This window comes from Melozone crissalis, unplaced genomic scaffold, assembly GCF_028551555.1.
Source record: "Melozone crissalis strain CALT ecotype California unplaced genomic scaffold, PUWL_Pcris_2 ptg000042l_1, whole genome shotgun sequence".
In the NCBI taxonomy this organism is placed as follows: domain Eukaryota; kingdom Metazoa; phylum Chordata; class Aves; order Passeriformes; family Passerellidae; genus Melozone; species Melozone crissalis.
Window position 1 is genome coordinate 30,529,437 of NW_026535820.1, and position 27,453 is coordinate 30,556,889.

At 44.6% G+C, this 27,453-nt stretch overlaps 1 protein-coding gene across 3 annotated transcripts in view; it reads right to left on the minus strand.

Annotated features, from left to right (window-relative positions):
* The window catches only part of RIPOR2 (RHO family interacting cell polarization regulator 2), a 52,280-nt gene extending 25,941 nt beyond the window's left edge, over nucleotides 1-26,339 (minus strand). For 2 of the 3 annotated variants that reach the window (XM_054284901.1, XM_054284898.1), the window contains exons 1-8: nucleotides 26,151-26,339; nucleotides 8,089-8,215; nucleotides 6,810-6,965; nucleotides 6,099-6,177; nucleotides 5,861-5,884; nucleotides 4,819-4,872; nucleotides 1,870-2,019; nucleotides 896-959 (exon numbers count right to left, since the gene is read on the minus strand). In XM_054284901.1, coding sequence (XP_054140876.1) covers nucleotides 896-959; nucleotides 1,870-2,019; nucleotides 4,819-4,872; nucleotides 5,861-5,884; nucleotides 6,099-6,177; nucleotides 6,810-6,965; nucleotides 8,089-8,215; nucleotides 26,151-26,238 — 742 coding nt within the window. In that variant the 5' untranslated portion in view covers nucleotides 26,239-26,339. Of the gene's footprint in view, nucleotides 1-895; nucleotides 960-1,869; nucleotides 2,020-4,818; nucleotides 4,873-5,860; nucleotides 5,885-6,098; nucleotides 6,178-6,809; nucleotides 6,966-8,088; nucleotides 8,216-25,709; nucleotides 25,959-26,150 lie in introns of those variants that run through there. The other variant, XM_054284900.1, reaches the window with a different exon arrangement.
* Between the last annotated feature and the right edge of the window lie 1,114 nt (nucleotides 26,340-27,453).

The window sequence follows — 27,453 nt, forward strand, 5'->3', positions numbered from 1 at the left end:
TAAGATTAATCTTAATCTCATGCAATGCAATCATAGGAAACAACTGTGACAAGGCAGGCAGAATCAAAACCTTGTATGAGATTTCTGAGCTCTCAAAACTCCACCAGCAATACTGTGGATGTTTTAAATGGCAAGATACCAAGTGAAGAATTAAGAGTTCATGAATATTTAGATGCTGACTTTGTTTTATAGAACTATTCTCATGCCAGTAACTGAAGATCCAAAAAAGATATCCACTCCTAGTATCTTTAAGACATTGAGTCTTAAAGGGATAACAGCATTAGCAATACCTGATGACCCATTGAGGCTTCAAGTAAAATTGATTTCATTGTATTCAAATCCATAAACTGTCCTGTCATATAGACAAGGAATAAAGTGGAAAAGTGGATGCCATCACAGAGTTATCCAGGAAAACTATCCCCAGCTTTTTGCTTTTTTTACATTTGGTCAAAAATGGTATTGGTCACAATTAGTAAAGGAGTTAGAAATAGCTGATGTCAAATTAAAAAGCTATTTTAAATTTTGAGTTCAGCTCCATGGAAATTCAGATAATTTCCCAGTCACCTTCTCAAAGAATTACTGAAAATAGAGGCAAAAATGACAGCAGTCTTCAAAACTGAATTGCTTTGGCTGTTGGGAGGAGTCTTTGTGGGAGGTAATTAGTCTAGAAAACAAAAAGCAGTACCTCAGAAAGCCTGTAAGCATTGGTGTTTCTGTTTCTGTAATCCTTTCCAGTGGGCAGGGGTGTGAATAGGGGGTTTGAAGGCCCAGCAATGGGTGAGAAACCCCACCTGTCATAAATGCATGTCACACAGCACGTCTCAATTCCCTCACCAATGTGTGCAGCAACTGCTACTGTTTCTGAGAAAGAAGGGAAAGGTGAAAAGGCACTTACCTTTCATCTTGATGCAGAACTCCCCCAATAGGTTTTCCAGCTCTGCTTCTATGGTACACATGTTCTGTGTTGGAAAAGAGAACAGTGAGGGCAGACAAAACTTCTCTGGGGTTTATTTTTTTAAGGTCTGTTTGTAAGGATAGATTCAAGATATTTTGCAATAAAATCAATCTCAGAGTCATCCCTCTTGTTTACCTAGGGGTAAACAAGAAGCTGCCCTAAAAAATGGCAGCTATGCCTGCTTTTTTTGACACTTCAACCCTGTGCTTCTCTGCTGCTGCAGGCTAATCCTCATGATGGCAAAAGGGAAGCTTTGACCCTTGGAGTGTAACCTGCTCACTGTTCTGGTCCTCTCCAGCCAGGACTTGTGCCACAGCAGCAGCTCTATGGCAAAGTGGCTCCCAGCATGATTTAATCTCTCAAGAAACGTGGACTACATTAAGAAAGAAGGCTGTGAGAGATGGATATTAGACCCTCTCCAGTTCTTCCTTCAGGTTTTGGAAGGTTGTCACAGCTTGTGTGCTGGGAAGTCTGCAACACTGTTAGACTTGTTCACCATCTCCTGCCTGTTTAATAAAATAGATTTTGATCACAGCAAGTACAACACACAGGATGCCTATGTCTGTAGGCACATCATTTCCAGTCAAGCTGCCATCCCTACATCTGCAGGTCAGAAGGAGGTAGTTGGAGTTTAAGTAGGTTTGGGGCAGATTGATGCTTTTGCTTTTGTGCTGCAGTTCCTAGGTATAACCCTGCTCTAATAGAGTCTAAACTGTTATTTCAAGGAACTCTTTGGGCTCATGTAACCTGTCTTTGTCAGTCATCAGGTATTCACCTGAAGAAAAATAAATACTAATTCGTCTTTGATGAGTTTTCTTTTATTTCTGGATGAAACTCTTCCTGAAATTAGTGGGAAAGTTCCCATGGCTTTCAAACAGTGTGAGAGTGAAAAGAATGAACTGATGAGGATGTACCTCTGTGTACTCTTTGTAGCTCCTGTTGATTTCAGTCAAACTCTCTCGAGCTGCTTTGCTGGCAGGAGACATTGCAAAAGCTTGCTTCATTTTGCTGGCACCATCACAGAGACGTCTTTGGATACAATAGGCTTCATAAAGCTCATCCACCTAGTGGGAACAAGGAAAGCGTACTGAAAAAACCCCAGAAACCCCAGCAAAATAAAGCCAACACAACGAAGTAATTTGCATTAAAAGAAAACTCAGCCAAACCATTATACCCAACGGAGGAGCTGAGGAAATGAAGCTGTGATAGTGTTACAGTCTGTGGAAAAGAAACACAAGATGAAAGTAACTTCCACTGTAAAAATCTCAATAGAGCAACAGCAGATGCCAGCAATTCACCTGCTTGCCCTGAATGCCTCTAAGCATTGTTACTTGTGTTCTCCCCATCGTACCAGTGAGGCAGGAATGCAGCCAGCTTCTCAAACATCTCGCTGTGGAAGAGCTCTTTAAAAGGCAACTGCAATGTCCACACTGCCAAATGCAACTGGAATTGGTAAATGGCACATTTAGCAGGGTCAGCAGTGGCTCTGGTTCCTTAATATCAGCCATGGATCAAAGCTGTTGCAATATCAAACCTGTTCCAATACTACTAATAGGTAGTATTGGAAGCTGGGAGTGATATTTTGAACTCTTACTGTCCATCCTCCAGAAACTGGGACTCATACTAGGAATCAGCACAAGTAAAGGGCTTACAAACAGCTGATGTCAAATTTTAAAAGTATTTTGAACTTCAACTCCTCTAGACACTTACATCTAGTCATTTTCTTACACTCCCTTGACATAACTTAGGGACCCAACATATTGTCAATGCTCTGAAGTTTTGCAAAGCACAGGCACACAGTTTGAAGTCACACCTGGATCTAGCTTCAGAGGAGCAATGGATTACACACCTTGTGCTTTGGTTTCCCTTTTCCCTCTAATCCCTGTACTGAATGCACACATTTACTACAACTGAGTAATATATGTACATATATACACAAGCTATATATAGTGGTTTTTTATTTTTATAAACTAAATCTGCCAGATACAGAAGATGTGGGTTTTCTAACCTGACTATCAGGGTAAGGAGAAGTACAGGAATGAAAGAAGCTGTCTCTTCTTTCTGCTTCTAGCATCCCTCCTAAAACAGGACGATATTTGGGTTTTGCCAAAAAATTGTAAAATCAAGAGGTCACTCTGGGTCCCACAGTGCTCCTGCTCAGCAATGGATTCTCATGGCAGAATTTCTCTCTATGAAAGCACCTTGGCTTCATCAGTCTGTGACTTTGTGTGCTGCATTAGAGATGGTCCTGATGTGACAATCCAGGCATGTTTCCAATCCCACTTTCCAAGCCTGCTTAACCTCTAACAAAAAGTTCTGTTGCTAATTGTTTGGAACAGGACTTGTCTTCCTGATGGCTTCAAAGCCTTGGGTCAATTTTTACAAGGCTATCTTGGATAACTGGTGGCTGAAGCCTCTGACCTGAGGGCACCCTACCCAAAACAGGGAATGCTTTGCAAAGTGAGAGTTCTGCATAAGTTAATGAAGACACAGGTAGCATTTTACCATTTTGAAGTCACAAAAAAAAAGCTTTCTGCACTCATACTCGCTCCTGTTTCTCTTGCTAGCCAGCAAGCTAAAGACAGCTACTATAAATAGATGTCACTTGGTATTTACCTCTGACATTGGAGTGGAGCCTTGGTCTGGGATTGATATCCTGCTCCTGCCCATGTGAGTTTGGCTAGGACATGCTCATCTGCTCCCCAAGTATGTGGGATCTGCTGTGGTGCACCCCATCTTCCTTGCTTTGCTTCCTTTACAGAGCAGTGGCAGGTAAAAGGCAGAGGGCACCTCTGTGTCCCTGATTAAATACTGCTGAAAAAACCTTTTCTGTCATTAGAAACAAAGATGTTTCTCCACCTGCCCAAGCCTGTGGGCTTTAATGCCACACACTTGGTTCCTTTTGTCTCTGTTGCCATGGGTTACAGAGAGTGAACTCATGCAGTTGGCAAGCCTGAGTAACACTGACCAGCGTTACCTCTCGCGTTTGGTGCTTTTCACTCTTATTCTAAACCCAGAAACCATTAGCTCTGAGCAGGCTGAAGTGGGAAGGATTTGAATGGAAATGTTCCTTAAGTACTAATTTTTGCCATTCATGTTGCCAGCAAGGGAGTAGGTGGCTTGGGGAACAAAATCTCAGTCTATCACCTCATGATTTATATTTTTATTTTCAGCTCCAAGAGGAAGAGGACTGAAATTAAAAGGTTTGGATAGGTTGTCATAATTAGAGGACTTGAAGCTGCACAAATGCTTTTTAAATTACTCTCAAAGGACATTTCATCTGTCAAAAATAATTCATTCCTTTGTCAGGCTTAAAAAAGCAACTAATCACTAGCAGATATGTTTATAAGTAAGAGAATACACGCCATGGATTTCATCCAGCTCTAAAACATATTAGTATAAATCACAAGTACCTGCACCAATATCCTTACCGATGCATTCAAATGGATGTGGGCCCCAAACCATGCAGCAAAAGCATTAGCAGTGAAATCCAGGAATAAATCCAAGCTAGATGCTGTGTGTGCTAGAGATAACTGCTGAATTAAATTGCTTTCAGATGCAACTCTCCTTCTACCTCAAGTCTGACAATAAGCATGCTGTGAGATAGATTTTCCCCAGCAGGTCTCCAACCCAATGTTCTCTCTGTACCTAAAAGTATGTGGGAGTGTCTTGGGGCATGGCTGGACCTTGGGATCTATGTGGAAACCCTTTCTTTGGCTCTGACCACCAGCTATCATGGAAAAAACAGCCAGACTGGGAGCAGCCTCCCCAGCACAAAGGGGTAGCAGGAGGCCAAGAGTTTGTTTCCTCAATAATATAGGAACAGATGCAGAAGAAAGATGATAGGAGAGAGAGCTCATTACCTTGCTAATGTGGAACTCCAGCCTTCTCATGTATCTCTCAACTGCTTTGATTTGCTGAAAGAAAGGAAAAGGTAGAGGTGAGGCACCTTTAAATAAATCAGTAAGCCACTGCCATGCTAGCTCTGCTAGTCCCCATGGGTCCAAGATATTCCTCCTTAAAACACACAGGATTTCCATGACCATGAATCCAGAATCAGTTGTCCCACCCTACTACTGTTAAGCTGCTGCTGACAATGGAGCTCCTTCACTTTGTTACCTAATGTATATTTTTAAATTACTTTTACTAATTATTTTTAATTATTTAAAAAAACAAAAAAAAAACCCAAAGAAAGCAGAGCTTTTTTTAGGTTAAAAATAATGTTTTCAGTACTTTGAAATCCCATATTAATTTTGATCAGGCTTTGCATTTCAAGATCCATTGTCTTCCTTAGCAAGCTGGTTTTGAGAATAAACTCAAGCTTGGCATTTTGACTGAAAAAAAAGTCAGACTTTTTCAGGAAATATTTTTGCAAGATTTCTTTCACCCAAATTTTCCTGCAGGCAAAATATATTTTCAATTTTTCTTTCTTCAGAACTCACAGGAGCAGGAATGAACTGGGACTTGACCTGGATCCCCCTCAGCCCCCTGTGCACTGCTATCAGCCTCTACCTGTTGGGGGCTGGCTAAGAGAATTTGCACAAGGGAATGGATTTAATGGCTGTCAGCTGACAGAACAAGGAAGTCTCTTCTCTGCTTCCTTCTTTGCTTGCCTGGCAGGGGTCTGTCTCTCTCTCTGTGCCCATCCCAGAGCCAGTCTGACCTGGCAGACCTCAGAAAAAGGGTTGGTGGGTCATGTTTGACACCAGATCAGTGAGCACACTGTGTTTGATGCTGCATTAATGGGCAATACCAGAGCCCCTGGGAAGAGGAGGGGAGTGGGACTTCTTCCTTTGAAATGCAGGTGTTGGCATGGCCAGCAGATCCCTCTGAGAAAGGTTTCCATGTACATTGTAAGGATATTAATGCTTCCTTGCAAAATGAGTGTTGAAGGGAGTAGCATACCTTATCTAAATCGTACAGGACTCCCTGCAACAGAGAACACAAAACTGATTAATTTTGCAACACAACAGCACCATGAGAAAAAGTATTGTTTGACACTCAGAAATCAAAAACAAGACAATGGCTAGAAGGGAAGAAGAGCACCAGTGCAAATTCCCTGTATCCCACACCCATCCCTTGGCTGCTCCAGCACCTCAAGAAGGACACTGTGCACCTACACATGAAAAAGCATGGCACGTACCAGGCGGGAGTTTCTTTTCATGTCTTTTAACTGAGTAGTCAGCTTATCCAGCTCTGTCTGGTGAACTTCCAGATACTCACTGCAAACACAAACCAGAGAACGATGCATGAGCTCTGCAGCACATACCAAGCTGGCTGATGACCATCCTAAAAGAAAATCTACCTGACAAATGGCTTTCCTCACTGGATGTGTTTACAGACAAAAAACTCATTTATGTTGATCTGTCGTAAAAGCAGCTCCCTGCTGCCTTTTTGGGAATAAATAGGAGCCCACTTATTTAACTGTGTAAGAGCTTGGTGTTCTCTTTACACTGAACAACCAGTTTCAAGTAAGCTAATCTGCTGCTCAGTTTATGGGCTGGTGCCTTCCAGTCGCTACGCCTGTATCTGGCTGATTAAAGCCCTGTTATCATCTGGGATGTTATCTGAAAGGCAATACAAGCCTTTGATAGGACTCTAGGAAACTCAGGGGGAAAAAAAAATCTGATGCTGAAATCCCAGACTGGGAGCTTTTCTCAAAATGTGAATGGAAATGGGATTCTGTCTCCTGTATTCCTGTTTCCCATAAAAATATTTTAGATACTAAGTGTCACAATCCAGACTTCAAGAGGTGCATGTTCGTCTCTTATGAGGAAGAATCCCTGTTTTTGTTTCTGTAAGCTCTAAAATGTCACATAATGCTTCCGTCACCAAGCAGGATAAAAGCTCTTACTCCAGGCCACTCTTCAGGGCTCGGTAGACCTCTTCCATCCTTTTAGGCTGGGGTTCTTTGGGCGTGGTGCTGTTCTTATGGCCCAAATTATGCATTTTCTTCACCTTTGCTTGGGGCTTCTTGAGCGCTGAGGAATTTTCAATAAAGGAGTTACACCTGCAAAATGAACATCAAAGAAGAAGAAATCCCTATAAATCATAGAAATCTCAAAGGAGTTTAGCTTGAAGAAATCTTGTGATATTATCTCTGCCAGCAAAAAATGAATCTGCTTCTGTGCCTGCCTGTTAAAGGTCTGCATTTCTTTATGGGTTAAGAATCTGAGCAGCCTGTGGTATTTGCTTCCCAAGACATAACTGCTTCTTTGGAAATGCAAGGCCGAGTCTGAGGCTCATCAGACATTTCTCTGTCTTACATTATGCCTGTCCTAACTCACATTAGAGAGTCCATGAGAGAGATGAGCTACATCCAGGCGCTAAGCAGAAAGGGGAGCCCAGATAATCTCAGGTATAAAGCCTGTGGGTCCTAAGGAAGATTGGGATTTGATTAAGAGAGTTTCTGGAGAACAGCATCACACCACTGGTCTTGAGTATGCAGTGCATGGCAAAGTGAGGACAGTTGGGCTGCATACAGGTGCCTCTTTGGGGGCTTTGCTTTGCCAGCATCTAAAAACCATCATTGACTTGGGCTGACAATGGGAAGCCCTTTGCCTGCTGTTACTCCTGGCACTGGGAGACTACACAAGTTAAAAGTCAATTGTAAAATAGCCTCTGGGAGCATCCAGGACTGCATGTCTTGGGAATGCCTGATTCAAAGCCCTAAGTCCTGCGTAGCTAAGGGGCAGTGCACAGAAAGGCTCCATAGCCAAGCTCAGGGAAACAGCTTTGTTTTGGATTCGTGGTGGTGCAGCAGCGAGAAAACTGTCTTTTAGGCAGCAGTGGTCTTAAACAGGAGGTGATGGCAAGTGTATATGTGCAGTGTTCCTGCACATTTCACATGTTGAAAAGATTACTGCATAAGTTAAAACTGTTCTCTGAAATTCTCTCACAGCTCTGAGGCATGTGAGGAAGCCCTGCATTAATGGGGGAGAGGCAAACAGGCCGAGGGTAACACCTTAGTTATACAAAAAATATAGACACATTTTAGCCTAGGACATTTTAATTGGCAGAGAGTCAGAAAGATAGAAGTCCTCTCTCACCTCCTTTCCCCTTTCATCCCCTAAAGCCCAGAAGTCCCTTACAGCCCGATTTTGAAATTCCCCTTAGAGAGCAAGGGCACTTGCCTGGACCGTCTTTCCTGAAGCCCGCTGAAGCCAGCAAAGGACTGACTCCTAATAATCCCATTAGGACCTCCTGGGGAGAATGAATGTGATCCTATTGACATGATGTCAGAGAGCCTTGGAGATATTCCTGAAAAACAAAAGAAAGCATGTCAGTGAGGGTGGAATTACAGTAAAAGGCAGGCAGTGAGGCCAGACAGCCTAGTGTCCATCCGTGACATTAAGGGGTACCTGAACCCCACGAGGGGCTGCAAGCCAGGGCACAAATCTGCGTGCATTTCCAAATCATCCCCACTCAAAACAAAAACAATCCTATTCAAACTTCTGACTTCCAGCCCAGGGTCTACTGAAAATGTGCCAGAGACACAAAGAGGGTCTGGATGTGGGATTAGAAATCAGATACTTCAATGTGATAATCCCAGTGCCATCCCCAATTTCTGCCAGGCCAGGCATGCTTCACCCCCAGCTCCAGCATCCCAATCTGTCCTGGGAATTATTATGGGAACATGCAGATCTCTTGGAGGCGCTCACCATCACTGCAAAGTGTGATTACACACAGTAATAATTTTAAAAAGGATTGATACATCATGAATGCCCTGCAGCTCCCCTTTGATCCTTGCTCCCATGGCTGCTCAGCCCAGGGGCTGCTGAGAAGGAAGACACAGTGGCTGTGTGTGCAGCCATGACATGCCGTGATGAGAGGGATGCCCTCCACTGTGAAGGGAGAGGAGTAAACAAGCTCCAGGCACTGTATGCTCTGCATTTCATGTGTCTGGGGGGAGCTCAGCAGGGAGGAAGCCCTTGCCCTCTGTGTGCTCATTTCCAATGCCCAGCTTGGCATCTGCACTAAACTAGGATGATTTCAATCCATCCACAAATAAATAGCAGAGAAGTGCTACGGTTCACAGCAGTTCTGTCTGCTGCCACAAGGGAAAAGGGGGACACCTTTGTCTTCCTTTTCTCCTTAATCCACTGTTTTTTCTTGTCTTTGCCCTCGGCAGACAATTAAATTGATTTTTCTGCTGGCTTGGTTTTGTGCTGCTCTGGTAAGAGGAGTGGCCCCACCAATTTGTGAGGAGCACCAAGGCCAACACAGGCCAGGCAGCAGGGCAGGGAGCAGGAGGAAAATGGGGATGCTGGAGAAGAGGGAGCTGATCAGTGGGTGCTGCCAGACATGGCTCCCCCATCCTGCAGGACCCATCCTCTCACTGCCTCCATCCTTCCTGGGATGTCAGTTCAGCTGTGAAACGGACTGAGAAACTAGGCCAGCTTAAAAATAACCTGACAGAAAATGAAAGAGAGGGGTTTTAGCAGTTCTTTTCCATCTATTTTAAAAGCTGGACCCAGCCTGCCCCATGGCCCCAGTTCATTTCACTCCAGTAGCTGGGCTGAGGGATGAGCTTGGTAATGAAGCAGGATGGCATGGCAGGGGCTGGAGTTGCCTGCAGGCAGTGGAGCTGATGTTCTGTGAAACTCTGGAGTTGCCTGCAGGCAGTGGAGCTGATGTTCTGTGAAACTCTGACCTACAGGGCTGAGGGGGTGACAGCAAGTCTAAATCGCCCTCTCATCCCCACAGGTCAGGAACGACTGAGAGTGCCCAATAAAACATCCATTTGTGAAAGCCAGACATCTACACTGTGAGCCTTCACAACTGAACATATTTATTAATGATAAGCACCAGAGCTACATGCTGCTTGCACGGCAAACATTCACGGCAGAAAGCAAATATGTGGGGAAACATTGTGCACTGCTCAGTTATATTTAATTAGGAGCATTAAACTGGGCAAATATTCTTTGGGGTGGCAGTGGGTGCCATGGCAAACTACTGTTTCTCTTTGGAGGAGACTGCATTGCCCAAGGAGCAGCTTTGTCAGGAATATTTCTGCAAGAACACTGCTAGAAACACTTCTTCCAGTCCCAGAATTGCCAGCACTACTGCTAATGAGACATTTTCTCTATTGCACAACCCAACCAGAGTACATCTTCCTGTTTTGGAAGTGAGGGCTGTCCCCCTGACTGAACAGCTTCAGAGATACCACACGGGGTGCAGTGAAAGACAGTTTCGTCCTCCCCTGTGGTCAGCAGGCAATGGTACTTCACCATTCATGTCCCTGCCTAGCCCAGATGCAGCCCACTCAGCTCAGAGAGTTTAACCACAGCAAGGATAAATCCCTGGGACACAGAAGCTGCTTTCAGGCAGAGCAGGACCATGAGCACCTGTGTTGGGCACAAACCCATGGAAAGGGGAGAGCACAGAGGAGCAGAGAGGCTCTGGAGCTGCTGCTCCTCACCAACTCAGAAGATACCACAGTGAGGATGCACTTTGGCTAACTCACACAGGGATAAACATGCTCCAGCCACAGCTGGAGGTACTTGAGTCTTTGCTCACTGAGAGCCCAAATTTGGCTCTGTACTCACCCCTACATGCATAAGGCTCTCTGCACACCTCTGCAGGGCTGAGCTGTGCTCAGGCTAGCTGATACCTGGCACAGCACTTGCCAGAAGGCATTTTGCAGCTTCCAGGGTCAAACCTCACATCCCTATAGATGGTAGAGAGTTTCCCTGTGCCAGCTTTATGCCTAACAGTTCAAACTGCACAGAGAGCCACCTCCTGCGAGACAGAGCGGAAACCACCCGACCACAGCACTCTGGGGGCTGCACAGCAAGTTCCCTTTAGGTGTGCAAATAACCTTTAGACAATTAGGCTGCAATCTGCATGCTCCCATACAAGGATTTGCATTAAAAATCTGGTCCAGAGTGCCAAGGAGCAGAAAGAAAATCCCTTGCAAGTGTTCAGTACTTGCACAGCTTGAGCGGATGATTAACACACACACCCTGACAACATCTGGAGACCTAGGAGGAGCTAAACAACACTGACAGTCAGATGAGATTTAGCAGCATAAACACCAACAATTCCTCAAAAAATAAGAGAGATAAAACAAAACTTGAACTTGGGTGCTAATCCCAACCACACTGGCTATGAAAAGGGCTTTAGATTCAAAACTGTAGTGAAAATGCTAGCATCTTCTGCATGATGTCTCTTCTCTATTAACAGGATCAGAACACTAATGGCTTTCACTCTGAACAGAATCTTAGTGTCCAAATCTGACTGTGCAGAAACAGTGGAACTGTTTTGATTTTCTTTTCCTTTGGGCAAACTTAAAAAATAAATAATCTTGGAAAAGGAATGTACTTATTTATTTTCTTTATTTTGCTCAAGCACTCAGATGGCTTTAAAAGGCTTTAGTAGCTAAGACTATCCCCAAGATACTAGAAAAATGTGCAAGAAGTGCAATTGAAATGCAAATTGAAGACCTGCCTGGAGCTACTTTTGCTTTGCTTCTGCATAAAATGGTCAGAACCCAGAGCCCAGATAGGCTTGTGGCCTCTCCCTACATATTATATATAATCTTGGTGAATAATGTATGTTTAATTTCTGTACAGAAGAAAACTGAGATAAAAGGAGGTAGCAGTAGGAACTGGTGAAATCTCCCAGTTCTGTTCAGTTATTTTCCATTTGTCAGGTTAAAGGTTGACTCTATTGTACCAACACCATCTGTTCTTAAGATTTAGACTAATATTCATAATATGACATCTCAGACACTTCCAACCAACCTCAGAAAATTGCAGACTCTGCATCAGCCCCTTGGCCCAGATTCCCAGAGACAATGGCTGCATATGGGCACTGCATCGATGGATTATTAATGATACCCATCTTACAAATACACTTTGAGTGATGAGTATGTGTCATGTTGTTGTGATACTCTCTCTTGAGAGGTGTTTCTCTTCCTGCCTCTTAAACCATTCACAGGTCTCTCTGCTATCAACTACATAAACCTACCTCTGAATTTAATAGTACAGCTGTATCCTGATGATCTGCACGGGTGCAGTTGCTAGTATAATTTCAGCAAGGCTCAGCCCCTGAGGGCTCACCCAGCTCTCTTGCTGACCTGATGGGTATCCCCACAGCTGAACACTGCTAAGGGCATTCTGGTGCTATGCCAAGGGAGTGATCAGGTTTCTCAGTCTACATTTAGCACTTATGTGATATAATGCTACTGTCTTCTACATGCAATATAAATATTGCTCTCAATATAATGCAAGTTGCACATCTAAAATGATATTAAATGCTTCTGTGATTTGAGAGGTCCACTTCAGCAGTGGATATAATGACTACACTTACACTTTTAAATCTATATAGTTAATGAACCAGGGATGTTTCATTTTAAAAAGACAGCAGTCTCCTTACTGCTAATATAAGCATGCCCTGTGTAGAAGTATAATTAATATAATTAGTACTGCCCATGCTAAGTGCACAGCAGTTGAATGATGAGCCCATCAGCGAGTCAAGGGATAAGGTGAAATCCTATCAGTACTCCTCTGCCCTATTCGCTGACAGCTTGCAGCACAGAACGGCAGACAATTGATGATGTCTCTGTCCCCAGGGAAATAAAAGTCCCCTCTCTCAGCTCTTCTTTCAGTCTGGAAATGGGGAAGCAGCTGAGCCTGAGCTAATGAGTGGGGAAAGGACAATCACTTTCACAGGGCTGCCCTCTCTTCATCACCCTCAGCATAGACCTCTACCTCCCACAGTGACAAAATATTTGATACACAGCGTTTGAGTCAAGCTAAGAGGGGAAATTCAGGCTGAAACATATTTGCTAAATCTAGTCTAACTTTTGCACAGCCATTTTTTTCTTTGCTTCTTCCCCATGACCAGTTTGGAGATGGTATTTTTTGCTCACCACATGACGAGGGGAAGTTGGTTTTGCTAGACATGTGCTAACAGCCACGTAAAGCTGCAACATACAGTGGTGAGGGGGTCCTTAATTCCTCCTGTTCTGTGTAGCAGCTACAGTTATGGCTCCAGGTCTAGAATTTGCTGTAAGGTGTAAGGGAGCTGTCTGCAGCTGAGGCTTCGAGGGCACTTTGGGATTATGTACAATCGCTGATTAAATGGGAACGTGGGATAGGGCTGAGTGACTGAACGCATCCTTGATCATCCTTTCTTCCTATATTATTTCTTGGTTCAAGGTCCATTCTGGATCTAAGGAGAGGTAATCCCTGCAGTGAAATGGTTTCTATATTGATCTATGATGGTGTGCAGGCTGCCTGTTAAAAATCAAGTGATAATTATCTAGGTGAGGGTGAGCTGAGGGGGCCCACTAACTAACGTGAGTGGATGGCTACAAAAGGCAACCAATTCTGTTTGCTGTGCTAGGAACATTTCTTACCTGCAAACCTGGGGTGTGCCTGACAAAAGAGCCGATATCTTTGTGGCTAATGAAAGAAAAAAACATTTTCCTCTCTCATCTATGCCGAGGTCTTTATTCTGCTTATTGGGCTGGCTGGCCTACAAAGGAGACAAACTTTTGAATGCAATGAGATAACAATTAGGACCACACATCTTTCCAAAAGACAACCACAATAAGGGAAGGAACTGTTATGCCCTAGTAGTCATGTCATACTCCAAAACAGCCAATTCTTTATGCTTTGCACTCGTAAGCCCAAAGAGCAAAATGAAATTCTAAACTTACATACGTTCACAGTGCCAAGCTCATTCAGTGCACCTTCAATTCATGCTGCTTGCTTTTGTAGCCTGCGTCTAGTAATTTTTAATATTTATTTTCCAACTCCTTCCTTCTGATTTAGCTGAATCACTTTGGCAATACAAGGCCAGCATGGCCAGTAGCCCAAATAACCACCTGGAATTTATGATTTCCATGCTTCCTAGGCTCCCAGAAGGTACAGAGGCATGCATCTTGGATGAGAAAATGGACATCCTTTTGGGTTTTTAAACATAAAAATTTGACAGTGCTATGTGGATAAGAGTACTCAGGAGCATTATAAAAACTTTCACAAGAAATTTAATTCTTGCACAAGACTTTTTACACTTTCAGGACAAAAACTCTTAAGCATGGGTGAGCAGGCTCATAATTTCTGTCTGTTTACAGGTGGAAGCACCTGTAGAAAGGTGTCTTCTGTTGGTCACTCAATTACACAAATTACAACCTTCATGGCACATTTTATGCTCCCAGTGATTGGCCTGCTCCTTCCTTGTGCAGGGCAGCATTTGCTAGAACTGCACAGACATGTGAGCTCCATCTGAAGAACTATTCTTGGTTGCCAGAATAAAATCATGTGCATTTGTTCCACCCAAGCCCAAGGCTTCGAGATATTCCTAAATAGTAGCATATGGCTGCACCGACAGCACACTTCCCGAGCCTACATCAGCTGGTGAAAGGCCAGCACACCCGTGAGCTCCACGCGTTAATTTTACTGCACAGAATGAGCCACGTGGGCTTCCCCACACGGCTGAAGAGCAGTGCTGCACAGAGAAGGAGCTGCAGCTGAGATGGAGCCCCCTCCTTCAAATAAGACATGTGGGAGCACATGGGACATGCTTGGGTGGGCATCAAAGCCATTGGAGTCACAGCATAGGAAGGGAAACTTCTGCCCCGCCTCTTGCAGCAGCAAGAATCTCAGCTGAGCCCACTGCAGCTCATGCTGCTCTCCCTGAGGTGGTCTCTTCCTTCACCATGGACATCCTCAGCACTGACTATCCAGCAGGATCTCTCTGAAGGCTTGAGCACACTTCTCACTGACGACTTTATGTCCATCGGGGACACCCACAGTGATTCTTGTATTAGTTGTATTTCAATACCTTCAATTCAGGTGGATTCTGTTCTTGCAATGCACAAAGAAATGTTTATGCAGCTGATGCATCTTTTATAGCTCTTAAGCCCACAGCTGGGAGCTTTACTTTTTCATGCAGAAATCCCCGCAAGTGAGCACAAGCTGCCATTCATTACCCGTTTCTAATAAATGAAATTGTAGTATTTCAGTACCAAATTTCAACTTTTGTTGCAAATTGTAACAAGCCTTAGGAAAAAGGCTTGTACTTTATGGCCTAATTTCTGTAAGAGCATTTTAAATGTTGCATGTAAGGGCATTTTCAATTCAAATGCTAGCTCATCACTAGACATCCTGACCAGAAATACAAATTGTCTACCATCTGGAACAGCCCATGCTGTTCTTCTGCTCCTCCTACCCAAACTAGATGATGTACATGAACCATTTTATTGCCTAAAAAGCAACAGTAATAGTAAGAAGAAAGCTACCAGTCCAAGTCAAGAGCAAAATGGTGAAGTGCATAGAACCTGAATAGCTGATGCTCCCACTGCAATATATTAGCTCCATATATTCAGTAAGTTATCTCTCACACCAGTCTAGGTACCAAAGTACATGTGAGGACTTCGCATTTGATTTTATGTTTATTGTAAAACATGCCTTTGGCTCTAATTCTCATCACTTCCCTAGAACACAGGAATAAGGATTGGCAGTGGCTAAGGTGAAAGCAGCACTCTTTTTGTCTCATACCACAGTCAGCCTTCTTCCTCCCATTTTTGCAGCTACTCCTTCACCAGAGCTCTCAGTGCAATGCCCCTGTTTCACTGTTTTTGTTGCCAGGGAGCCTCTGCTTAACCTCCCTTCAGAGAAAGACCTTCCCCCTTGGTATAGCTGAAAACCCAAGGAGAGGGAAATGCAAATGAGTTATTTCACTGTAATAAACCCAAGGAAAATAAACTTGATCCTAAATGGCTCTGCACACAACAGATGGGTTCGTGGCAGCTGACCTCCTTTTTTTTTTCAGCTCCAACATTTATTTCACACTGGTGGCTGGGGTGAGCATGCGCAGGAGCCACATGGAGCCCTCCCTAATCTTGCTCCCTACATCATTAGAGACATGGGGCAATCGTATTCAGCTTGCATTAGCATAAATAAGCAAAATTTGGTCTTGTACTTATGAGTGTGGCTGAGGGATCAGAATCTGACCATCTAATTACATTTGACATTCATTTATCTCAAACCCACCCCAGTATGCAGAATTATCTTTGATTAGAAGTCAACTCCAATTCTACTCATCACTGATAATTCTTTATGTCAATGTAAGATTTAATTAAAAACGAAGTCCCACTGCCATTCAAGTGCTGGCAAATAATCTAAAGAAAAAGCACTGCTAAAACCCAACTGAGAACAATCCTCTCGTGCTTTAAATCCACCTTGCACAAAATCCCTAACAAGCGGTTCAGCAGAGTGGCCTGAGTACACAATTAACCACACTGTCATTGGGGCAGCACTGCACAGTCATAAAGGTGCAAGACCCTGGGCAGCTCTGTTATCTACCCCTGCATCAGGAGATAAACTACAAGGAGCAATCTTGTGAGCAGTAGTAAGACTAGCAGGATGCAAAACAGGTTGTGGGAACTCCTCCAACCAGGAGCAGCCTGACTACTTCTCTACCTCTTTTAGCACATGCCTGGTTGACCACAGACATTAGACAGAATTTTAATTTCTTAGCTCAGACCACAAGAAGTGACCAAATGACTGCCCATTTTGGCAAGCACTAGCACTAGGGGAGGCCTAGGAACCCATGAGTGCTGTGGGTGGTCCCCCTTCAGCCTTACTGACTAACAGGAACATCTGGAGTAACAAGCCCAGGAGTCCATCTGAGCACAAGTGGAGTAAGACAGCCCTGATGTCAACAGACACAGCTCCAGTGGGAGTCCTTTGGCAAAATCCATGATGAATCTGAGCAGTGACCTAAATTTGCATGTCAAGTGTAAGCAGCACAGAGTGGCTTCACTTTCCCAGACTGTGTAAGGAATGAATACAAAAATCTTCTCCGTGACAGGAGAAAAAAGCAATGGCTAGCAAAGTTGTCCTTGAGAATGCTGATTTCTTTAATTACTTTGCACCAATATTTTTGCTGCTTTACAACCTTCATTTAATGCAGATGGTAGCAGTACAGGCAAGGTCAGCAAGCTGAGGATACCATTTCTTTGCATCTGCAGGAAAGTAAAGGCATCAAGTAAACACATGCAGGATGGTTTGGGTAACCAGTGGGCTGCTCTAGAGATTATTTGTTTTCCCTCAGCCAAGACAGACAAACTGGCTGTTCTCGGTATCTACTCCAGGTACACTCTAATATAAGCATGAGTGAGCTAAATTAAACAAGTACGCCAGGCTTTTCATCCCTGAAAGGAAAGTAAAACATCATTGTTGTCAAATCCCTTCAGCCACTAATGAGATACAAACGCTTTGCTGCTCCTCTTTAAATACATGGGATTAGGGTGACTTAAAACTCCGTGGATGTTTATACGATCATTCTATTTCCAGGAGTGTCGTAATGGCACACTGCTCCCTAAAATACTGTGGAAGATACACTGTTACATGTCCTAGGATGAAGATCTTTAAAGCTGGATGTTCTTCTCCCAGACATGAGCATTGCAGAAATGGATTTATTTAATCTTTTTGACACCTTACAAGTGTGGCCACTTAAAGAGCATTGCCATAAAAGTCCTGTGTTACTTCATTTACATTTGGCTATAGCATCTGTCTGAAGCTCTCTTGCAGTACATCAAGCAGCTGAACACTGTCCATGCACAACCAAGAATGGCTGTCTGCTCTGATGCAACTCGCTTGTCTCTTGGCTTCAGCTCATTTTAAAATTCAAAACTTCAGTCTTCTCACATACATGACTTTATGAAATTTTATTTAAAGTTATGGCAGAGTTTATTATTCTCTTGGCTACAGTAATTTAAGCTCTTCAAGGCACAGGATATAAGAGTACATATCTAATACCATCAAACAGCCTAAACTTCTCCCAAAACACCATCATTTTCTCTGGTCAGGATCATTAAAGGATTTGTAAGAAGCCTCTGAAAGAGCATAATGGGGTAAGGGTCTATGCTAGGGTCCCTCTTGGGAAAAGCTTGTGTTTGTGACACTGGAAAAAGAGGGCTGATGACCAACAGGGCAGCTGAGCAAAACAGAAAAGGAGATGGCTATGTGCAGACTGCCAGAAGACACAGCTATCCTAACCCTGTCCCACACAGTTATCTTATACCAGGTATCCACAAAAAGAGCAGAACAGCTTTATAGACACACAAGTGTTTACAGGAACCACTTGAAAAAACATCTAGAGTTTTAGGCAGACCTTCTCTCCTTGCCACCACTTTGTGAAACCACATTTCATTTCAACACTTATCAAGATGACTCAACAATGTGCAACTGGAGCCCAGAAAGCCAGCAATATTCTGTGCTGCATCAAAAGCAACATGGGCAGCAGGGTGAGGGACACTGCCCCTCTACTCTGGTGAGACCCCATGTCAAGTACTGCATCCACATCTGGGGCCCTCAGCACAGGAAAGACATGGACATACTGGAGTGAGTCCTGAGGAGGGCACAGACCGGATCAGAGGGATGGAGCACATCTCTTACAAAGACAGGCTGAGAGAGGTGGGGTTGTTCAGCTGGCAAAGAGAAGGCTCCAGAGAGACTGGATTGTAGCCTTTCAGTACTTGAAGGGGGCTCATAAGAAAGATCAAACTCCTCAGCAGGCCCTGTAGTAACAGGACAAGGGGCAATCTTTTATAACTAAAAGAGGGTAGGTTGAAACTAGATAAAAGGAAGAAATTATTTACAATGAGGGTGTTGAAAAACTGGAAAATCTACAACAGAGCAGCTGCAGATACTCCATTCCTGGAAACATTTGAGGTTGACTTGGACTCTACATTGAGCAAACCTGGTCTACTGGAAGGTGCTCACGATAGGGGCAGGATTGGAACGAGACAGCCCTTAAAGGTCCCTTCCAACACAAACCATTGTACAACTCTGAGTTTCTCAGCACAGAAAAGCTGTTCCCTCTTGTCTCTGCAATGGCTTTCTGTTCCTTGGGGCAAAGGAGGTTACGCTGAACAGTTACTGGCACAGTTCTGGTTTGGGCCAGACAGGGCTTTCTTACACAACTACTGTGCATATTTTGGGAAGCATGGACCAAAGATCATTCCCAAAGCAGTGCTGATGTACTTTCCTCCTCTGAAAGGCAGGGGAGCTTCATGCCATAGATACAGGCTGGTCTGTGCCTGCTGCTGTTTCTGCCCAAAAACATTCACAAACGCCTGTAGTTTGCTGTCACAGATAAAACCAATACAAACCCGATGAAACCCTTAAATCTACAGCAGGTATTTCTAGTCAGGGTTAATTAATAAATTTAATTTGTAGTGGACATTAAAAAAAAATCAAATCCCTAGTTTAAAATGCCATATCCTGCAGCTATGCTATAGGATTAGTTACCATTGGAGTTTTCTAGACACAGAGACATTACAGATAAATCGAGCATGAATCAAAAAGATCTGACAGGGCTTTTGTCACTGAACTACAAGGTAATTATCTTGTGTAACTTTTCATTACACAAATTAAGGCAGTGCATCTTGGCACATCCCTGCTATTCCACAGTATGCCATTTAAAAGAAAGATCTACTGGGGCCATCGCAGGTTAATGACAAGCTTTTAGGAATGACCCCACGGCTTGTCCTCTGCTGCCCTTCCTTTCTTCTTTCCTTCTCTGTTGATTTCTGCATTTTCCTATTCATGTCATATTAACAGGCCATCATTAAGGATATAGGAAAAGAAGGATATCATGGCTTTTCATGAGGATGGAAAATTATTTTGCCCCTTTGCCAATGGAGGCAATTGTCTTCCTCAGCTGGTGGCAGCACGGCATGCCCACAAGAAATACAGTGCCTGGAGGAACCTTGTGTACAGGGTTCAGTTTAAGATAGGAGTTGCTACACTGGATCCACTGCTGCCACCCTCTCTACTAGGAAGAAAGACTGGTTTCTTTTTAAGGGTAGAGCTAGGAGAGAACGGGAAAAAAGCAACCCTTTACTAGTTAACTGCATATGAAAAGCCATCTAACATTCAGAGAACTTCTGTTTTCAGTGTAGGGCATGGAAATCAAGTGTATTGACAGCACTTCCAGTCCAGCACCTGCATGATGGAACAAGTCTTTGTGGTCCAGCTGTCATCTGGGGAGATGATGACAACATCTCCCTCTGATTTCAAAGAAAGCAAAGCCCTAGTTTATGCAGGCAGAATTTTAAGCTGATTATTCTCTGGCCTCAGCTGAGTCTTAGCATTTTTAATATAGCTTTGGTTTGGTTTTGTGTAGTACAGATGACTTACTGCAGTGAGCAACTCCAGCTCCTGGCTTTATTAATCTGAACATCTAAAAAACTAAACATTCTTCTCTGTTTATTTTAGCAAAGATCTCTTCTTATACACAAGATTTTATGTATATCTAAGTAGATGTGACCTGCGAGTGTCACACTGAATTAAAGAAAAAGCCTTGTGAATCAGAGAGCACCTCACAGCCAACTCTTCCAATGCCACCAGCACCTCTTTGTGAAAACCCAAGTCCTTCTTTGAACTAAGAGAACACTGTTTTGTGGATGTACTGAATGAGACAAGGAAAGGACAGCCAGTCATGCAGGGCAACACATTACACACTTAATTGAGCATTGGCAACAGCACTGTCACCCACTGACGTGCCTCTGTGGTTGGGAAAGTGCACAGGTTGCTGCCATGATCCAGCAATGCTTACAGGGGTGACCAGAGAAAAAGGTGTGTCCATACCCATGGAGACTCAATGGCCAAAGGCTACTAGCAGGGATATTAGGGCACAGAGCTGTAACATACACTACTACTTCTGTACCACAGTTAAAAAGTTCTAAAAGCAAACATTTTAAAATTAAATATTAACTGAGGATGTTAAGCTGCTTAATTATGAAAAATAAATTTTCCTTCATGTTATACAACAAGAAAATGCCTATCAGACTTTGAATACAGAGTGACACTGTCTGCCCTACATGCCTGCAGCAATATCACAGACCACTGTCACCATCTCAACCCCAAGCACAAACCTTGATCCTCCAGGCATCCTCTAAGGCATCCTAAAGGGGTGCATTTGCTACAAGCAAAAATTTTATTCCTCTGTTCAGTTTCAGACTTCTAGCAGATGCAAGACAAAACTGACAATGAAGAAAGACACCTCACTGAGGCACAAATCAAGCAGTTTTAGCTGGCCAGACAGCAAGATGTTAATTCGGGAAAAGAGAAATTCTGGTGTTCAACCTTGCATGGTCTGTTGAAATATGAACCTTCTGCCACTATGTACAGATGCTTATTTGCCTGTCTCTTACAGATTTCACTGAAAAGGAATTCCTTTTTTTGGTCAGCTCAAATACAAATGTATAAATAGTAAAATATAAAGTTGGTTTAGACTGGTGTTTTGCAAAGGCAAAGGCACAAGCTAAAACCAAAACCTTGGTGATGACCAGATAGATTTTCTCTGCTGCAACTGCTTTTTGGAGTTAATGGATGACTAGAAGTTTTCCTGCTGATAAGGCTCTTCAGGACAAAATCATCTATGACAAATCTCTGGGCGTTGCAGCTAGATGAGGTTTTTTGATAAAAGAAAAAAATTTAATTACAGAAGGGATTATTTGAAACAGCTCTGGTGTTACTGAAGGGTTACCAGCAGGCTGCACAACCTGGAAAGCAATAGCTGCTGCTGCAGCTAATCAGGCAGTTTGAGGGCCAGGACAGAGGGCAGGCTGTGAGCAGTGGGACAGCAGTAATGAGATGGTTGGCTCTGCCAGCCAAGGTCAGCTTACTGGAGGCATCAGAGACCAGAGAGCTTCTGATGCTCTAAAAGGGCTGGAAGATAAAATGTATTATTGTGACTACTTCATGTGTTGCACTGGTTCCAGGGAACTGTCAGCTTCAATTTGTTCCTCCCATTGAAAAGAAGAAAGATGCTCGCATACTTCTGCGCTGATCCATAATTTCTTTTGTGCTGGTCGGGAAGTAAAAATTACAGGATACCCTTGCAACATAAAAAGACAGAAGAAAAAGATAACTTTTGGGAAAAAAGGCCGGTTACTTCTTATGTCATGCTTAGAGGACTCACTTCTTGAGTCCACTGGGTGCAGAGCCTGTATGCAAAGAACAAGGCAAGGTCTGTACTTGTGGCTAGCAAAAAGCAATTCAAGTACATCATAAACCTTCCCTTCTCCACATCTCCCAAATCCCATGGGGCAGCATGTATTGGGACTGTAATTTTTTATCATGGCTTGGTTCCTGGCAGCTCCCTAATTAACATGGATGGGACTGGGGAGGTGCAATCTTCTTTCTTCCAAACAACACCAGACCCAGCAGCAAAAACATTTCAAAGCTAGAGCTGAAGCGCAAAAATTCAAGGGATTTAATCCAAATCCCCTGGATGCAGGCTTGTAGTGATAGGAGAAGGGGTAATGGTTTTAAACTATAAGAGGGCAGATTTAGGCTGGATATGAGAATTTTTCTTTTTACAATTAGGGTGGTGAAACACTGGCACAGGTTGCCCAGAGAGGTGGTAGATGCCCCATCTCTGGAAACATTTAAGGTCAGGTTGGACAGGTCTCTGAGGAACCTGATCTAGTTGAAGATGTACCTGCTCAATGCAGGGAGCTTGGACTAGATGGCCTTTAAAGGTCCCTTCCAACCTAAGCCATTCTACAATTCTGTGAAGGTTGAGATAAAACTGGTGCCCACTTGCGGTAAAACAAGAGCTGAAGGTTGTCTGTCCCCAGGCTGTCAGATGGGGATAACAACAGCTCCCAGAGAAGATTACCTGGTACCCACTGCTTCCTTTCCCCTTGAAATACCTGCCTGGAGGTATTTCAGGTGCCAGAGCACCAGCTTTATGGGAAGGGACAGGACAGGATTAATCCCCAGGCCAGCCACACAGCCTGCGTGGGTGCAGACAAATGAGGGCATGAGCAGTGTTTGCACTGAGGAGCAGAAATAAAGCTGCAGAAGAGCTGTGGGCAAAAAAAATGCAGTTTCTGCTTTGATTTAGGGCATGTAGGGAAGGACAGTCAGGGAGCTCAAACTGAGCTGACTGCCCAGCCTTGGCTAAGCCATTCCTGACATTAGGCAGAGAGCTAAAATATGATCCAGTTTATTACACCCAGGGTTGGCTTTTGCTGCTGACCTCCTTCCAGCTCCCTCATGGGGAGCTGGCAAAGCCCATCAGGCCATTCCTCCTCCAGCCCTGCTCACAGACTGCCCTTTGCCCTGGTGTAACTGAACGAAGGACAGCATGGGAAACAAAGATGTTGCCAACTTAAATTCTCATTGACACTGTGATGTGTTTAACGTGCAGCCACCATGGTTTGTGAAGTCTCCCAGGGCAAAATTGATTCTGCTCTCAAAAGACTTCACATTTGACTTTAAATTCCAAGTGGGCCCAGTTCTTTCTCTCTGCCTGCTAAAGGGGCAAGCACATCTTGGAGCCAATGCAACAATCAGTTGCAAAACTAGTGGAGGAGGAAAAAAAAAAAAATCAGTGCGTGTTCTTCCTGATTAATTTTGAGAATCTCTTAGTAAGAAACTCCTCTAGCAACCTTTCTTTCAGAGAATCAGCAGGCACTGCAAGCTGAGTGAACAAAACAATGACCTCCAAGCTCCTGCTAAGTGAGAAAATAACCATTTTTCCCCCTCCCATTTTGTTAATAGAGTCATCCAGGAACCACATAGCTTCAAAGGGATGTGACAGGCCCCTATCTGATACTAATTCACATCCCAGCCCTCTCTAACAAGCCCGTGCCAGGAGCGTGCGTTCAGGCATTGCTGTCCTCACTTCCTTCGCAGTCTGCTTTCAGCTGATGCTCTCTGCAGGCTGAATGGCCACAGACACAAGCTGTCTATCTCCCAGCTGCTCCCAGCCTAGCTTGCCTGATGAAAACTACCCCAGTTAAGTGGGTTGTCTGGGAGCAGCTTGTCACTGCCACATGTATAGCATCAGGAGAAAAAAAGTGTCAAACCAGCCATCCCTTTTTTGGAAAAAGCCAATGCTGCTTATAGCTCTCACTACCACTTCTCCCAGCAGGAAAGCAAGGCGGCTTCCCCAGACCTCTTCCAGCATTGCACTTTGTGTGGAAGTTACCTTTCAGCCTTTTTGGGTTTAAAAATATCAAAAAGCAAAAGGTAACTCTGCATGGCACGTAAGCCATGCCATGGTGAGCTTTGAGGCCGTGCTTAGTACCACTCATAGCCCAAGTGTTTGCTCTGTGATACAGGTGAATAAAATGGTCATGTGCCTTGAGAGCACAAGGGAAGAAAAGCACCTTTTTCACTTACACATGCTCCTTCACAAACCACACACTCTTCCACTTACACGTTCCCAAGCATTTAAGAAATATTAATTCTGCAGCAGAAAAACCTCTAAGGTATAACTGTACTGTCATTCTAGAGAGGAGTAGCAACATGCCAAAGCTAAGTGCTCTGTTTCTTGTGCAGGATCCTGGAAAGAAATTCAACATGCTGCTTTTTAAAAACAATACAAAACAAAGAAAACCCCCAAAGACCACACTTTGTCAAGGAAATGCTGCTTGGATGCCAAAAATTAAACCAGCATCGGGTTATGAACGCTGGGATTGTCAAAGTCCACTTTGCACAAGTGCTTATCTGCACTTGCAAGCAGCACAGACACCATCTTAAGTGACTGTCCTAATCTTCAGTTGCTAGCTTAGAAAACACTGGATTTATGGGAAAAAAAGAAACTTTGCTTCCTTTAGACTCCCGCTGTGCAACATACATACCCACCCACACTCATTTAAACGTGGAACAATCTGTCACATTTGCCCATTTTGGTAATAAAGCAGGGCTCTGAACCCATCCCAGTGGATACCTTTCTGGGTCTGGCCACACAAACCACATCACGTCGTGTCTCTTCCCACTGTGTGAAGACCTCCAAGACAGCTGCGCAACCAGCACAGGAATCTTTCAGGAAATACACCTTCCTCCTGTCTCCTTCTTTAAGCTCTCTGTTTGGGTATGCTCCTGCTTTTGTTTATGCAGAAGAGGGATACTTGTGAAACCTAATTAACCACCGCAGAAGATGATTCTGTTTCGGAGCGTGTTCCCTGCCCCGGGCTCCAGCTGCGTGACAGCAGCTCAAACACGGTAATTAAAATGAGCGTGGCTGAATGCATGGCCAGATTAATGAATGCTGAAATTACACTGGGAATACACTCAGCTCTTCCCAGAGAGACGGATGAAAGGGTGCAAAGGCAGCACGGCCACAAGCACACAATTTCCAGAAAGCGTTTTGAAACTTTGAATGACAGACAGCAAAACGCTCGGCTAACACAGCAATAGAAAGACCAGTCACAGGATTAGGGTGACCTTTTGTAACCAGGGCATTCAAAGGTAAACTGAAGAGCAATGCCAGTGTGTAATGGGTTTGCATCAGTCCTTGGGAACGAGCCAGAGGACTGTAAAGGGAACTTAAGAGGGTCTAAGCTCTCCTCTAACCAGTAATACCATAAAAGCCCTCTGGAAATAGAAAGACAAGACCTAAGGAAACGCCGAGACTTTTTCATGGAAACAGGGCTAAGCACTTCCACGCTCTGTGAGAATATATTAAGATAGTTTTATGTCCCTCAGCGAACAACCACGATCAAGATTTTCTTCACAATCACAGCCTAAAACCATGCCAGAGACACCCCAAAACAGCACCTCAGCCCTTGTCAAAACCTTCCCGCTGCCGGCAGCTGAGCGGGGTCGGGACCCGCTCCCGTGAGCGCGGCTCTCCAGCCCCGCAGCCCCGGAGCTGCGCCCGGCCACGTCCCCGCTCGGCAGCGCCCCTTCCCTTCCTTCTTTCCTTCCCTCGTTCCTTCCTGCCTTCCCCCGCGGGCTCGGGCCCCGCACCCCTCGGGAGCCCGGCCGGGTACCTGTTGCTGCCGCGGCTCACAGCCCGCTCCGGGACGCCGCTCGCCCGCCGCCGCCCAGCGCTCCTCGGGCACCGCGGTGCCCCATCCCGGGCGGCAGCGCCCGCAGCTGCAAAACTAACAAACACCGAATAATAATTTCTAAAAACAAAAAGGATAAAATTAAAGCTTTAAAATGAAATCAAAAATCTAAAACGAAGAGAGGCGAGGGCAGCTCGCCTCCCGTGGCCGCGCACCGCCGCTCTGGCAGGGAGCGGAGCCGCGGCCGGCTTTTCCTTGCGGAGCGGCGGCGGGCGGGAGGCGGGGGCGGAGGAGGCGGCGGAGGCGGTGCCGCTGCCGCCCGCCCCCAGCCCCCAGCCCCCAGCCCCCAGCCGCGGGCAGTGCGGGGGTGCGGAGCCCCCCGGGCCCGGCCCCGCGGGATGCGGCGCTCCGGTGCCCCCGTACCTTTCTGGGAGACGCGGCCGTGCTGCTCTTCCTTTTTTTCGCCCGACGCGTCTGGCCGCTCAGGCCGTTTGTCCCAAAGGCGGAACATGTGCAGAATCCCTCTGACCCTTCGTGCCTGGAATGGGGCAGGGAGCGGGCTGCCGCCGCCTGCCTTCCCCGCGGCCGGTGGACCACTCGCTGCAGCCTCCGCTGCCGTCAGGAGTGTGCATGAAAGCTCTAAATTTGGATGTTGGGCGGGGTGAAGACAGCAGTTAAAGGCGAATATAAATGAAAGAACATTGCAATGAATGGACCTTGCGTTTCCTCCTTTAAGCATCTTTTCTGTTACCCCAAGGAAAAAAAGGCTGTATTTTCCCAGAGACTGTGAGCTATTTTCTTCAAATTTAGTGTTCCTTCCAAAATACACAGTCCTATTTACTATCAATATATCTCTCTAGAGATATGGATTTTGCATATATTTGTTGCCACCCTTAGGACTTCTTAGTTTCTCTTTTGTGACTTTAATACTGGACTTTACATCAGCCAACAGAAGTACCAAACACACGTTGTATTTTCTATATGATTTGCTGTTCTTCTGCCAGCATTTAAAGCTGTTGTAGGGTCCTTCAAACAAGCTCTCCCTTGTGCCTCTTAAACAGCTGCAAGTGGTTCTTTTTTGGGGGAGGGAGTAAGGGGCAGGGGGAATCCCTGGCAAATCTATGGGGTTCATAAGCAGACACAATTTGCAAGGAGGCTTGAGAAGTCAATGCTGATATCCTCCCCATATCCCTGTATCTTTCCCCATTCGGGTCAGGATAGGTAGAATCACCACTTTGTTTTCATTGAGTACACTGACCTGTCACACAGAGGCTGATATTGTATGAAGAAGTTAAGCAAATGACAAGGAAGACAGAGCTAGGTTTTGCAGAGCATTGTGCAATCCCCAAAACTGTCCCTGAATAAAAAATCCAAGCTGCCAATTCCAGATGACCTATCATCTTAAGTAATTTTTAGCAGGAACAATGAATATGAGTTATTTATATTGTATGCTGAAAATAAACCCTGCAGCCTTAGAAATAGAAATGAGACAAAATTACTCCAGATTTAGTAAAAGCAGAGAAGCATGCTCTTCACACTGGTGTGTGGACCTCTGGGGTCTAGAGGCCATTTCCAAGGTTTCTGAGTTCAGATGGACTTTACAGCAATCACGGCTGTGGTATTTCCAGAGGCACCCATTTCTCCACTAGAAAAAGTGTAGGGGCTGGTGCCAACACAGTATCACTGCTGTAGCTCCAAGGCAAAATTTTAAGGGTGACCTTTCTAC